At 51.0% G+C, this 14,384-nt stretch overlaps 1 protein-coding gene across 1 annotated transcript in view; it reads right to left on the bottom strand.

Moving 5' to 3' along the window:
• The window catches only part of TMCC2 (transmembrane and coiled-coil domain family 2), a 41,849-nt gene extending 27,471 nt beyond the window's left edge, over window positions 1–14,378 (bottom strand). The window contains exons 1-2 of the mRNA XM_029935579.1: window positions 13,732–14,378; window positions 1–272 (exon numbers count right to left, since the gene is read on the bottom strand). Of these exons, the coding sequence (XP_029791439.1) occupies window positions 1–272; window positions 13,732–13,938 (479 nt within the window). The 5' untranslated portion in view covers window positions 13,939–14,378. The remainder of the gene's footprint in view (window positions 273–13,731) is intronic.
• Between the last annotated feature and the right edge of the window lie 6 nt (window positions 14,379–14,384).

The following is a 14,384-nucleotide window of genomic DNA, read 5'->3' as shown; positions in this document are numbered from 1 at the left end:
GACGGCCGGGAGCGGATCTGCTGCAGCACACGGTTGAAGGCGGTGGGCCGCGCGGGCAGGTCGTGCAGGGACATGGCGTAGGAGACGCGGTGCATCTCTGGGGAGCGCTCCTTCTCGTCCGGGGAGTCATGGTCGGACATGCCCTGCTGCTGCTGCTGCTGCTGGGAATCCTGAGATGTCTGATGCTCCCTCTCCCGAGACCGGCGCCGGCTGTGGAACAGGTGCTTCAGGCCGTGGCCAAACATGGAGCCCTCTGAGAGCTGCTGGATTTTCTTAATGGAGAGAGATGAAGAACCCTGGTGAGTGGAAAGCTCTGGAATGCCCAGTTGGTGGAGACAGAGGTGGGGGTGAGGGGTCTGTTCTTGGGCCATCACTGGAGCTACGACGGCTATCTGAATCTGGAAGATTCCTGTGAATGGGCCTGTTGTGCCTAACAGGGCACCTTGCAGAAAAGTAGCAACCCTGACCCACACTTTTTATTCCCAAAGAAATGTACCCCCACAGCGCACCCCCTCCACCCCCTGCACAGGACATTTGTGATCAACACATGGTTCAGGGTTACTGGTCATGAGATCTTGTGGCTAGTCTGGGGCTCTGGGGGTTGTAACCTTCTGGATTGATTCCCTCCACCTCTGCCCTCCAGTCCATCCTTCCTTCCCAGTTAGGTCCTCTTTCGAGCTCCACCAGCTCTTTTAGACCACCAGGCATCCATTTCCAAATATGCCTCCTTGCTGCGCTCTCTAAGAAAATCAGGGTCAGGCCATCAGGTTACACTGTTGTAGAAGATATTGCTGAGTGCCTACCCAACATCTATTCCCCTTTCTTACCATCCGAACTGCCTGGCCTTCATACCCCTTGCTAAAAATTCTTTTACTTCGTCAGACTCCCTTGCAGCTAGGAGTAGCCCCATGACCGCTCTAGCCAATGAAAAGCAAGGTAAGAGTTTCTAGCAATACTTTTGCTTTCCTTTAAAGATCCTGGCCCTTCCTACTTCTTCAGGTCTGGAATGCAGAGGCAATGCCTGAATGTGCAACTGCCATCTTGCAACCATGATATGACTGGCATGATGACGAAGGGCTACACACACACACAGTAGAGCCACAAGTGACAGGCTTGGGGACCTGATGGCCCAATGGTGCCACCCGGGCAGTTCTGAGTGCCTATCTTGGGATTCTGGCTGCATGAAATAAACAAACCTAGCTTTGTCTACAAAACCAAACCTATCTTAGTACAATCTTCTGTTATTTGTAGCCAATTTCATTCCTGATGTAGTTGGCAATAAAGTAAGTTGTACTGGAGTGTCCAGGTTGGTGGACACATCCATGCCAGGAGGGTGGCATGCCCCAGTTCCATCAGGACAGAAGCTCCTGCACCCAGGACCCTTCTGGACCTCACCCCATGTAGATTTCTCCATCTGGCTAGTCGTCTGCATCCTTTGTAATACCCTTTCTAACAAACTGGTAAACAAAAAATAAGTAGGGCACTGAGTGGCTCAGTCAGTTGAGCGTCTGACTTCGGCTCAGGTCATGATCTCACGATTCATGGGTTCAAGCCCCGCGTCAGGCTCCGTGCTGACAGCTCAGAGTTTAGAGCCTGCTTCGGATTCTGTGTGTGTGTGTGTGTGTGTGTGTGTGTGTGTGTCTGCCTCTCCCCCACTTATAAACGTTCTCTCTTTTCTCAAAAACAAATAAACATTAAAAAAAAAATAAGTGGGGTGCCTGGGTGGCTCAGTCAGTTAAGTGTCCAACTTTGGCTCAGGTCACTCACGGTTTGTGGGTTCGAGCCCCACATCAGGCTCTGTGCGGACAGCTAGCTCAGAGCCTGGAGCCTGTTTCAGATTCTGTGTCTCCCTCTCTCTCTGACCCTCCCCTGCTCACGTTGTCTCTCTCTCTCTCTCTCAAAATAAATAAAAACATTAAAAAAATTTTTTTAATAATTAAAAAAATAAGTAATAAACTTTACTTCTATGGGCATGCCTCACGGTGCATCAGTAACATGACCACTTCTTTAACACACTTATCAGAATGAGGTGTCTAAGTCCGTGTCTTTCCCCTCAGATTGGAACCAACCTAAGAGGCCCTTGAGGGCAGCACTGCCCTGGCCCCAGCCTTTCCGCTCAGCTCTGCTGCTCCCCACGCAGGACTGTTCAGGCCGGAGACAGACAGCATGTGGTATAATGCCAGACAGCGTGCCTGTCAGGGGGCTGGCTTGTTTGGCCCGGCCGAGCCCTAGGCAGAGAGCTTCAGAGCCAAAGGGAGGGCTGGGATGTACAGGACCAGGTGAGAAGCCCTACTCTGTAACTCCTAAGAAGAAAAACCCAGAACCTGGCCATTTGGGGCTCCGTGAACCACAGCAGGTCTTCATTTGTGAGGAACAACCTCATGAGAAAGCCTAATTTTATTTAATTTTAAATTTGTATTTTGCGAGAGTGTTAGCAGGAGTGGGGGAGGGGCAGAGAAAGAGGGAGAAAAAGAATCCCAAGCAGGCTTCATGCTGTCAGCACAAAGCCCAACGTGGGGCTCGATCCCAGGAACTGTGAGATCATAGCCTGAGCTGAAGTCGTCCATTTAACCAACCTGAGCCACCCAGGTGCCCCCAAACAGCCTCATTTTTATTGATTTTTATTTTATTTTTAAGTATTTATTTTAAGAGAGAGAGCAAGTGTGTGTGTGTGTGTGTGTGTGTGTGTGTGTGTGTGAGTGAGCACAGTGGGGGAGGGGCAGAGAGACAGGGATAAAGAGAGTCTCAAGCAAGCTCCTTGCTGTCAGCACAGAGCCCAAGGCGGAGCTCAAATTCACAAACTGTAACATCATCACCTGACCCAAAATCAAGAGTCATACATGTAACTGACTGAGTCACCCAGGCGCCCAAGACAGCCTCATTTCTTAAAAACAATCCAAAGAGTTACATGTACTGAATTTTCTTTTATTATTATTATTTCTTAAATTTTTTAAATGTTTATTTTTGAGAGAGATAGTGAGTGTGAGCAGAGAAGGGACAGAGAGAGAGGTCACACAGAATCTGAAGCGGGGTCCAGGCTCTGAGCTGTCAGCACTGAGCCTGATGCAGGGCTCGAACACACAGACCATGAGATTATGACCTGAGCTGAAGTCAGGCGCTCAACCGACTGAGCCACCCAGGTGCCCCTGAATTTTCTTTTTTTTCTTGAAAGAAAACCTTCAGAAAACCTGAGACCATCCGGAAGCCAAGAAAAAAACTCACGTTAGATCTTAATTAGCTGCCCCCACTCTCATTGGGTCTTTGCACCCCAGGACTCTTTGGGGCAACAGCTGCACTGACATCTGGATGTCAGTAACTATGCTGTCGTCAATTTGTATAAAAGTTTAAGATTTTCACTTGTGGTCTCATTTGAGTCTCCCCACAAGTGGGCAGGGCCCTCCCATCCCCCATATTAAGGATCACATATGTCACACCAGCACGAGTCACCATGGGCTCACAGTTTACAGTTTTCAAGGTTTTTTTTCTTCTACATGATCTCACTTGATTTTTCCCAGACACTAATAAGAGCAACCATAGCAACATTTCCACTTTTAGATGCAACATTGCTTCTCAAGGAGTTAATTCTGGGGTGGCCCTGGAGACGTCAGGCGACAGGGTGCGAGGCTCTCCCTGGGAGTTACTGTCCCCGCTGGGCCAGCCTGAGGCGGGGCCAGGAGGCTCCCCAGAATCTGCTCCAGGGAAGAATCAACATGCTCAGGGCAGACGGATTGGGGAGTGCACTCTACCCTCCACTTGGAAGTGGCCAGACCTGTGGCCTCCAGACCAGGCATGGCCAGGACACGCCTTCCTCCTCAGGCCCAAGCTGGTACCAGCCCTCCCTCCGGGCACCATGGATGGGGCCAGCTGGCTCTGGCGTTTGTCCAGCTGCTCCGCCAAACAGTCACCTCACATATTACACACTGTCCTTCCAGCTTCCCATTCCGGGTCTCTCTGTCCTCTCCCTACTACTCCTGACCCAGCTTCTCCAGCTCGGAGGCCCAGCTTCTCTAGCTGCTCGGGTGAAGAGTTTTCTTCAAAAGCCCTCGCCAGGCCGCAGGGCTCTGAGCCCCGGGACGCGGCGGAGGTGCTGTGGACAGCAGCCTGCACTGTCTGCCGTATGGCTCGAATCCTAAGATCCTTGGTCAATTTATCCTAAAATCATGCAGCGTTTTTCAAAGTGCTCTCCAATCTATGCTGTCATCCTATCCTGAGGAGGGGAGAATGGGACAGGTATAGATCAGTGTCTCCATTTTGCAGATTAAAAAACAACAACTGAGGCACAACACAGATAAGTGGCTCATCCAAGTTACACGGGTAAGCCCTTCAACTTCTGGTCTACTTTACCCTCACTGGCTCACACACTGATTCCAAGACTTAGGCAGATGTGGTATTTACATGCATCCCAGAACAGTATCACAGGCAGGATGAGAAAACACCTAAAAAGGCCTGAGTCGGGGGGTCAGGTCCCCTGAATTATAGTGGCTGATGTGCCCATGCCACATTGTAGGACACGGGTAAGGGCTTTAACCGCTCTAGGACTTCATTCCCCTCTTCCCCATCTGTTCTGAAGGTGATGGAAAGCCCAGGATGGTGACTGGGTGACTGCAGGACCTTTGCCCCGGCAACACCGAGAAGTCTGCTAAAGTCTATGGTAAGCACAGAACAAAAAAAAATTTTTTTTAAAAAGCCAAGGAATAATGAGACAGGGGTGTTGCTCCAAAGAAAGGGATTTTCCCTCACTTACAAAGGACAAGGTAAGAGAGCCGCGGGACATGTGACCTGGGTGCTTTTGCATATAGGCTTCCAAGAGGAGATAGTGGAGAAGTTTTGACATAACGTGATAAGTGTTTAAAAAAAAAAAGAAGAAGAGGAAGAAGAAAACAGAGCTCGGCACATACACATAACCAGCCACAAGTTTTGGGCATGAGGAAAACCATGGTGACTAGCTTGAGGGAACTTGGCCACCAACGCAGCAGAAGGCACCACCTGCTCTGACTAACACGTTCCAGCTCCTAAATGTCACTTGCTTTTCCACATTGACTTTTGCTTTTCCCTGGCTGCCAGGAACCATTTTGGTGGCCAAATGAAGCCATGGATTAGGAGGAAAGAGTCGAGATGGTTGAGAGTTAGGGGTAAGGCAGGAACAGAGCTCTCCGGACCTATTAGAATGAGCGAGAACTGTCCCAGAGCAGTCGGGAGACCAGGCGCTAGCCAGAAAGGAGAGCTTCGGGGCAGGTACTGACACCTGGGGCGGGGGGTGAGGGGGGGGCGAGGGCAAGGCATTTGCTGTCTCCTCCCCCTGGAACTATTTTGGAGGGCAGAAAGGACCCCCCCCTTAGGGTGCTGTCATCCTCTCAGGAAGAAAGTAGGAACTGGAGACGATTTTTGTAAGATCCTTCCTGAGAAGTCTGTGGTGTCTAAACAGTTAGGCTTCATCCGTTTTCTTCCCTTGGTGTGGGTCCCGCAAAGGGGAAGTTTGCTCCAAAATCTGCAAACACAGCTGCATGAGATCAAAAGTCAAATGCTTTGGGGTATAGCATCTTGGGCACCATCTGGTTAAAAATAGCCAAAAGCGGGGCGCCTGTGGTGGGCTCAGTCGGTTAAGCGTTGGACTCCTGATTTGCAGCTCAGGTCATGATCTCCAGGTCTTCAAGTCCTGAGTTAGGCTCTGCATTGACAGTGTGGAGCCTGCTTGGTATTCTCTCTGCCCTCCCCCTCTCTGCCCTTCTCCTGTGCTCACTTGCTGGCGCTCTCTCTCTCCCTCTCAAAATAAACAAATAAACATTTTTTTAAAATAGCCAACAGCGGTTTCTGATTCCTACAGGTCCTCGTGTTCTTAACTCCCAGGAAAGCTGCATCTTAACAAGTCACGATAACCTACAGCGAATTATGCCAACATAGCAGCTAAATGCACATCCTTCCTCCCACCTGGGTTCGGAACTCCCTGCACCTCACCACAGCGTCGGGTGCGGTGGGGTGACTGACTGGGTCACCATGAGCCTTAGCAAGCCTAGGTCGCCAACGTTCCTCTATTTATAGGGTCTCTATGGAAACAGGGCCAGCATTAGAGAGCTAATCACTGTAAAAACCCACAGAGTCCTACTCTCAGGATACAAAGTGGATTGAGGAAGTCTCCACTTGCCCTTAAGAAGCTTTGGGTGGGGGGAGCCTGGGGCTGGAGCAGGAGAGGGACCCTCGCCCCAGGTCTGGGACTGACGAGGATCATGATGGAGAGGAGTGAGTAGCTGCCAGTGTTCAGGCCTGTCTGGGGTTTCTGTTAAAAACACAGTGATGAAAGATTGTTGGATTCACTGTAGCATCACAGCTGACGCTTAAAAAAGACAGATCTCAACACAGGGGCAAATGACTTCCCCATTCTCGATTTTATTTTCATTCCTCCTTCCTTTATTGCTTAGAGAATTCTGCCTGGTGCCAAAACAAGTCTGGGAAGCTGACCGCACCCCCTGGGTCTCTCGGCAGAACTGACTCGACATATACCAGCCCGGAAGATTTAAACAGTTACCCGTGTGGTGTGCCCTCTCTCTGCCTCTTCTCCTCTTACCCATGCTTCACTGCCTGCCCCCTCTTTAAAGCCATCCCGGACCAGGTCTCACTGCCCTGCTGTGAATTCCAGAGAGCTCATTATCTGCACCGCTCACCTTGCAATTAATCGTGTGCCTTGTGACACGGCTTCTAGTGCTTTCTCAAACTGTCATCCAACTTTTTACCTGCTTATGGACGGAATCCTCGATGAGCAAATAGAGGGCAAGAGTTATATCATCTATACCCTTGTGTCCCTAATATTAACTGACAACTGCTGCATAATTACTTATTTTCTGAGTAGAAACTATCCAAGCCTCCAAACCCATCACTTTTTAAAAACATTTTTTAATGTTTTTATTTATTTTTGGAGAGAGAGAGAAACAACATGAGCAGGGGAGGGTCAGAGAGAGAAGGAGTCACAGGTCTGAAGACAGGCTCCAGGCTCTGAGCTAGCGGTCAGCACAGAGCCTGACACAGGGCTTGAACCCATGAACCGCAAGATCATGACCTGAGCTGAAGTCGAACGCTTAACCAACTGAGCCACCCAGGCGTCCCAGCAAATCCATCTTAAAAAAGGATTTAATCCTTAGACAATGACCCTTTCCAAAGACACACAATGCCCAGTCAGGCAGCTTGTGTCTAACCCAGATCCCTCCTGCTACAGTTTAGTCTTATCTCAGTGTATCTCATCCCAGTACCGGCCAAGGCTGACCTGGCCTGGAAGGAGATATGAACAGGGACCCAGGAGCCTGAACGCGTTTACTGTCTTCACTCACAGTTGGTTGGGGTCAGGGCTCAGATGCTCACAGGCAGCTTTGTTGTCTGGGGTGGACATGACTCAGTTAACTTGGCTGGAGTAAGGAAGCCTTTGACCATTTGATTTGAAAAGTAAACAATTCTTTTCCTCCCACAAAACATACCCGCTATCCCTCAACAGCTTTGTTCTAACTTCGTAACATTGAGAGGGGCTTACGGGTTTGGCTGATAACGGTGGACCTTGTCTAGTCCTGGCCTCATTCTAGGAATGCACCCTCCTGGTCTATGAGGATTTCTAAGGCAGATACCATTTCTTAGACGAGAGATGAAAAGAGGGAGGAATTTTGAGTTGGCCTCCAAGGGGCGCCTGGGTGGCTCAGTCGGTTGAGTGTCCGGCTTTAGCTCAGGTCATGATCTCGCAGTTTGTGGGTTTGAGCCGTGTCGAGCTCTGTGCTGACAGCTAGCTCAGAGCCTGGAGCCTGTCTTCAGATTCTGTGTCTCCCTCTCTCTGAACCTTCCCTACTCACGTTGTCTCTTTCTCTCAAAAACAAATAAAACATTAAAAAAAACTTTTTGAGTTGGCCTCCAAAACTACCAATGAGAAGCCAACTGAGCTTTCCGCCCCCCACCCCCGGCTCCTGACACTCACCCTTTTTCTTAAAACTTCCACCCAAAATACAGGTCTTATGAGATGTTTCAACTCCTTGTCGAGAGAGACAGTCTTGTTATCATGACTGGCAGCTGAGGACAATTAGATCCACAGCAAGAAGGACATTCTGCAAATCCCGAGCCTGCAGGGCAGTTCCCACTAGCAGTACCCGGGCAGCTGGGGATTCACCTAGAACCCGATATGTGGCAGGAGAACAGAGAGCTCCCTTTGCCATGTGCTTTCTCATCAATCACCAACTCCTCTGGAGCCCACACACAGGGCCACTCTTGCATATTACCGGTGGGGATAGGGCAGTCCTGGGCCTCAGGACACAACGCCCTCTGCGCCTTAGATGCATTTTCCACACCCCTCCACTGTCCCTCACTATTTACAGGGCCGGGAGAACAACTGTGTTCTAGTGAGAAAGGACACTGGCCCTACGAAGCCCTTGGCACCTGCCATTTCACTCCCCCCATTTAGAAAGCCCCTCTCCTCTTATGTGGTAATTAACATTCTCCCTTCTCTTTATTATTTTTATTATTATTATTATTTTATTTTAGAGAGAGAGAACGCACACAGAAGTGAGGGAAAGGGGCAGAGGGAGAGAGAGAATCTGAAGCGGTCTCCATGCTCAGTGAGGAGCCCTACACATGGCTCGATCCCATGACCCTGGGATCACGACCTGAGCTGAAATCAGGAGTTGGATGTTTAACCCATTGAGCCACCTAGGCACACCCTACCCTTTCTTTAAGATCTTGCTCTAAGCCCACCTCTTCTGATCAACCCCATATGTTTCTAACTCTATTACGTGATGCTCAAAGCACCCTTACCCTTAGGTGTCCTTTGATGGATGCGTCCTGTTTGACTGGGGGCTTACCCAAGGCTGTGCCTGTTGCCAAGGAACTAATTTCCCCTTCCCTTAATCTTATGTCTTCTGTAATCCTACCTCCCTGATGAAATCTATCCCAGGGGCTCAGCCCCCGCATGAGACTAAGGAATCTTCATGCCTGAACATATCACTTCCAAAGCACAAGTAGGAGAAGGCCACGTGGAGCCACACTCCACCATCCCAACCCTCCACTAGAATTCCCAGAGCACACGCTCCTTCTTCCCACCCACCTTCCTGTGAAGTAGCTTGTCTTCTTGCCGACTGCTGAAGAAGAGAAACTGAAACCCATAAATTTGATCAAGAGCCATGGCCTTCAAAAAAAAAAAAAGGAAAACAAATAAGGAGCACCTGCCTGGCTGGCTCAGTTAGTAGAGGACACAACTCTTGGGGTTGTGAGTTCAAGCCCCATGTTGGATGTAATGCTTACTTTAAAAAAAAAAAAACAGTGGCACCTGGGTGACTCAGTCAGTTGAGCACCTGACTTCGGCTCAGGTCATGATCTCATGGCTCATGGGTTCGAGCCCCACATCGGGCTCTGTGCTGACAGCAGCTCAGAGCCTGGAGCCTGCTTCGGATTCTGTGTCTCCCTCTCTCTCTCTGCCCCTCCCCCACTCATGCTCTGTTTCTGTCTCAGTAAATACAAACATAAAAAAAAAGTCAAACAACAGAAAAACAAGCAGGGGCTTCTTGGGAGTATCAACGTTCTCTTTCTTGACTCAGATGGTAGGTACAGGGGGTGTCTGCTTGGCTGCTGTAAACTTTACGTATATGTTTTGAGGCACTTTTCCAGACATGCCCTATTTCACACTTTAGAACACTGCCTTTCCCACTGAAGGTGTTCAGTATCTGTTGACCCACGATCCCTTCCGCCGTGGACTCTCTACAGGAGGGCTGAAGGAACCTGGGCCATTCGGGAACGGCTCAAGTACACCTGTGCCCACCAGTAAAGGAGGGGACCCTGGGAGGAGAACCACATAGGGTTCAGCCGGGGTTTTCCCCCAGCTGTGTGGCTTCTCACTGCTTTTCCCCATCGTCCTGTGCACAGGCAGGGGGACCAGTGCATGGTGTGAATGGAAGGACACGAGCCAGAAGCCAAATAAATGAGGCTGAAGTCAAAAGCACTTTGAACTAGGACTGTAATAACGGAATTCAGTGCACCCCCTTTCTTCTTCTGGGAAAAGTATTAATAGTGCCCAGAAATCCCTGGGGAAATTATCCACAGGGGCTTTTGTGAGGGGAAGAGAATGTCAAGGGAAGGCGTCCGGCCAGCACACCCAGAGTCTTCCTTTTGGGGAAAGGCTCGAGGCTCTGGCTGCACGAGGGGAGGGGGATGATGGTGAAGCTGGTGATTTCCTCCTTGCCTTGAGGCTTCTGGAATCCAGGACAGAACCAGCTGGCTCTTAGGCTTCGCTACTCATCCCAGGCCTCTGCAACAGCTACCCCACACTGTACTTGTAACAGAAGTGTGTGCCCGTGTCCGTTTCTGCGTTTCCGCTGAGCTCCTCGCCCCTCCCTTTCTCACTGGAGCTGGGTTTCCTTGCTGGAGAATTCCAGTGTACTTTTTTTGGTCAGCCAATTCTCTCCTTTACCTTACGGGCAATTCTGGCCTGTCCTCCGAACTAGCAGGGAATGTGGTAGCGGCAAAAGACTGGATGATGATGACAAATGAATCAAGACAAGAACCAAAGTGGTTAAATAGGAATCCAAGCGGCAAGTGGAGGGAGGGGTTGATGGGACTCTGGATTGCTGGGTTCCGGTTATAGGGGAGTCACATCAAGTGTGCTGAGTAGCTAAAAAGGTCCCCCAAGTGTCCCCCGTGGACCTCCTGTGGGGCAATGTCCGTTTTCAGGTGATTTTTCAGTAACAGTTACATAATTACTCCTTTATGATTGCTGTTTAACTATTTTTCCTTCTTTTCACTGGCCCTCCGACCCTGTAATTACAGATCCCAGACCACAGGAGCAGAAATTTACAGCGCAGAGCAATATGTTCTACAACACAGAAGGGAGGCCAAAGGAGCCCCTGAACCTGTCAGGGGTGACACTAGTCAGGGCCCCATTCAGATCTCTCTGGCAAAGACGAAAACTCTGCCGCGCCCACCTCCACCAAGGTGCTTCAAAGAGTCTCCTTTTTTTTTTTTTTTGGCCCCTTTCTCAAGATGATTTCCTCCAATGCACTTAATCTATCACAATGCCCAGAGTTGTCACAAGAAAGCGGAAGTGGGACTCAGGGACTAAACGTCCCTATCTCCAAAGTTAAAATGAAAACCGAAGCAAGCCAGAACTGCTGGTCGCTCTAGGCCAGACACGGGTGTCACAAAAAAAATTAAACTTGCCCCTTTCTGCCATCACCACAGAATCCGAAACAAGCCTGCCTCTATCCGGTGTCAGAGCCAGTCAGGGAATTTTTCCACCTTCGGGAAATCGGCGGCACCACTGGTAAACAACTTTTTCCAGCACTGGAACCCAAGTTTGGACACACTTCAATATTCCAATTCCCTTTTCCCAGAAAAAGGCTCAGGAAAGTTGAGTGATTTGCCTGAGATCACACAGCAAATCAAACTTCGCTGGCCCAGTCCATATCTGGTTCCGAAGTCCCTACATCGTAAACATGTTTTGATAAAACAGACAGAGACAAACAGGAAGACAAACAGGCCTGCTCACCTCCCCATCCCCCCAGGGACCAGACAGGAGCTGTTTTCTCATCCTTGCTGCCAGCCTGGGTCCCCATGGCTGGACCTACCTCAGTGTTACGTTTTGGAGAGGTGGGGGGGTTGAGGTTCCTTTTCTCTTTTTTTTTTAATTTTTTAATGTTTTTTATTTATTTTTGAGAGACAGAGAGAGCGTGAGCAGGGGAGGGTCAGAGAGAGAGGGAGACACAGAATCTGAAGCAGGCTCCAGGCTCTGCGCTAGCTGTCAGCACAGAGCCCAACTCGGGGCTCGAACCCACGAACAGTGAGATCATGACCTGACCCGAAGTTGGACACTCAACCTACTGAGCCAACCAAGTGCCCCAAGGCTCCTTTTCTCACATCTAATCCAATTCTGCTTCAGGGAAGTTTAGCGGTTAATACAAGGTGTAGAGTTGTTGCTGTGTCTGCCTGACCAGAAAGAGGGCCCCGCACACACACACACACACACACACACACACACACACACAAATAAAAATAAAAAGGATGAAGGAGACAGAGATGATAGAAGAGGGTGGAGGTGACCGAGCTTCTGAGGCAGCGTTATCAACAGAGACAAAGACACCGCAGCCCCCACACCACACAGCCCACCCACCTGCCCTCCTGTAGGCAAGGGGGCGGGGGAGGATGAATGGGGCTGGCAGTTCCCACCGCTGGCCTGAGCTGAGAGTGGGGGAGTTTCCAAGGCTGCGTCTCATCAACTCAGGGAAAGGGTCCCATCTGGTCAGAGAATCAGGCTTTGCTGGCCAGACTCCTCTGGATGGGCCCAGAATGAGGCTGAGGTGTGCAGCAGAAGGCTCGCCTCCTTCCCACAGCAACATCAAGGGCACCCGTTCCTGTTCATGATCTCTCTTAAAATAGGAACCACACCTCCTGGCCACACAGGGTGGGCTCAGAGAGCTGGGACAGGCGCCAAGGATGCCTCGAACCTGAGGAAAGAACAAGCCTCCCGTGCAGAGCCCACCCCATGGAGCTCATCTCTAGACAGAAGGCTTGCCCCAAACCTCTGAAAAGGGCACCTGCGGACCCAGAGGCCACGTTCACATAACTTCCATAATTTTTTTTTGAAGTACACACAGGGAGCTAGCTGCTCCCTTCCTACCCCTCCCCAAGGCACACAGACAGGTAACACACAGGTAAGAGCACACTCACCTGCGCTCTGACTTCCTGACTCTGAGCTGCTCAGGCCAAACGAGGAATGTCATTGGCTTATTCTGGTAAGCTCCTTAGCAGCTGCCGCCATAGGATACAGGCTTTATTTAACATAACGGAGTCCTTTTGCTCCCCTAGCCCAGACCTCGCACCCCCTCTGGAGAATATCTCCCCGGAGGCATCAATCTCCAAGGCATCTAAGTTCCTTCCTGGGGCTGACATCTCGCTCAGCCCCGTGGTGAGCCGGCTTGCAAATCCTGAGCCTGAAGTCCCTGTAGCAGCTCCAGCAAAGGCACATTATTTATCCCCGCTTCTGTTTTAATTAATACAGAAACATATTCGGCAGAGCTCGATAATTGTCTCAGCAACGCAGGCCGGAAAATAAAGGACTCCCAGCTGCATGTGACTGGCTGCTTCGGGTTCTGGTTCTAACTGCCGGCTCAGCATGTGTGCCCCAAACCAGCCCAAGCACCGCTAGGCCACCTGTCAGTTCTCCACCCTGGGGGTTGGTTCAGCAGGCAGGCAGAGATCTCCAAGCACTAGCTTAACCTCTGGCTCCACCTAACGGCAAGAAATCCACACTCCCCTTTCACAGATGGACAAACTGAGCTTCATCCAGGAAGGTCCCGAAAGGAGGAAACTAATTCAGCAAAGGAAAGGAATGGTCTTTTACTTGGCCTCCCACGCTGCAATTTTCTTCCCCTGCCACCTTACAGGAGGGAAAGTGATGTCAACTTTTTAGTTAAGCATCTTGGAATTCGCCAGCCCTTTGTCTGCGCATAGCACTTCACACACATTATTCAAATAATCTCGAGTGGGTGAGTCACTAAGAACGTCTGCTGAATAATGAGGAACAAACACAGAGGCCTGAAATGGGGCTGCAAGACGGAGGCACAAATGGTACCTGACGTCCAGCCCAGGGTTCTGGCTGGACATCCTCTCTGACCTTTGCCTGGCTTCCCCATCACTTTCATCCTGTGACAGCACTTCCATCGTGGGGCGGGGAAAGCTAAGTCGCCGGCTGGGCTTGCCAGGGGGAAGGTCTGCGCTCACCTTTAAGTCAGGAGGCTTGCTTCGGGGCCCCGGGTTCGGCGCCGCGGCAGCGCCCACATCTGAAGTTGGCCCGCCTGCAGAGTTAGCACCCGCGGCCTCCCCAGGCCGGAGGTCCGTGCCCGGCAGGTGGCAAGCGGCATCTTCCAGCCCAGCTCCATCCTCCTCGCCCTGCTGTTGCTGCAGCTCGTCCGATTTGCACCTCTTCATGGTGTATGTGGGTCGGCAAGGGGAATCTGTCCTTCCAGCGTGCCGTCTTGGGGGAGACCGCACCCCTTCTTGCACTCAGAAAACGAGGCCCGGGGTCTGAATTAGTAACGTGGGGAGTCGGCGGGTCACAATTTCTTGAATTAAAAGATAAATCAGGATGAGGGAGGGGCGAGGACAGGGACCCTTGGTTACAGCCTGGAATAGTTCATTACGACCTGGGGAGCGGAGGCAGGTCACAGTCGAGGCTGGGCAGCAAGAGTCCTTGGGCAGTCATTGGAGCGGGAGGGGGAAGACAGCCCCCGGCCCCCCAAACTTTCTGCTCCAGGGCGCCGGCAGGGCGGAGGGGAGCTGGGCGGCACCGCGCATCCCTCCCGGCGGGCCGGGCTGCTGGGCGAGGCAGGGCACCGGGCAGCCGGCGGGGCAGGTCTCTGGCGGCCGCCGTCGGC

The sequence above is a fragment of the Suricata suricatta genome, chromosome 3 (genome assembly GCF_006229205.1).
Source record: "Suricata suricatta isolate VVHF042 chromosome 3, meerkat_22Aug2017_6uvM2_HiC, whole genome shotgun sequence".
In the NCBI taxonomy this organism is placed as follows: Eukaryota; Metazoa; Chordata; class Mammalia; order Carnivora; family Herpestidae; genus Suricata; species Suricata suricatta.
The sequence above is the reverse complement of the archived record's forward strand: the minus strand, read 5'-3'. Positions and strand labels throughout refer to the sequence as shown.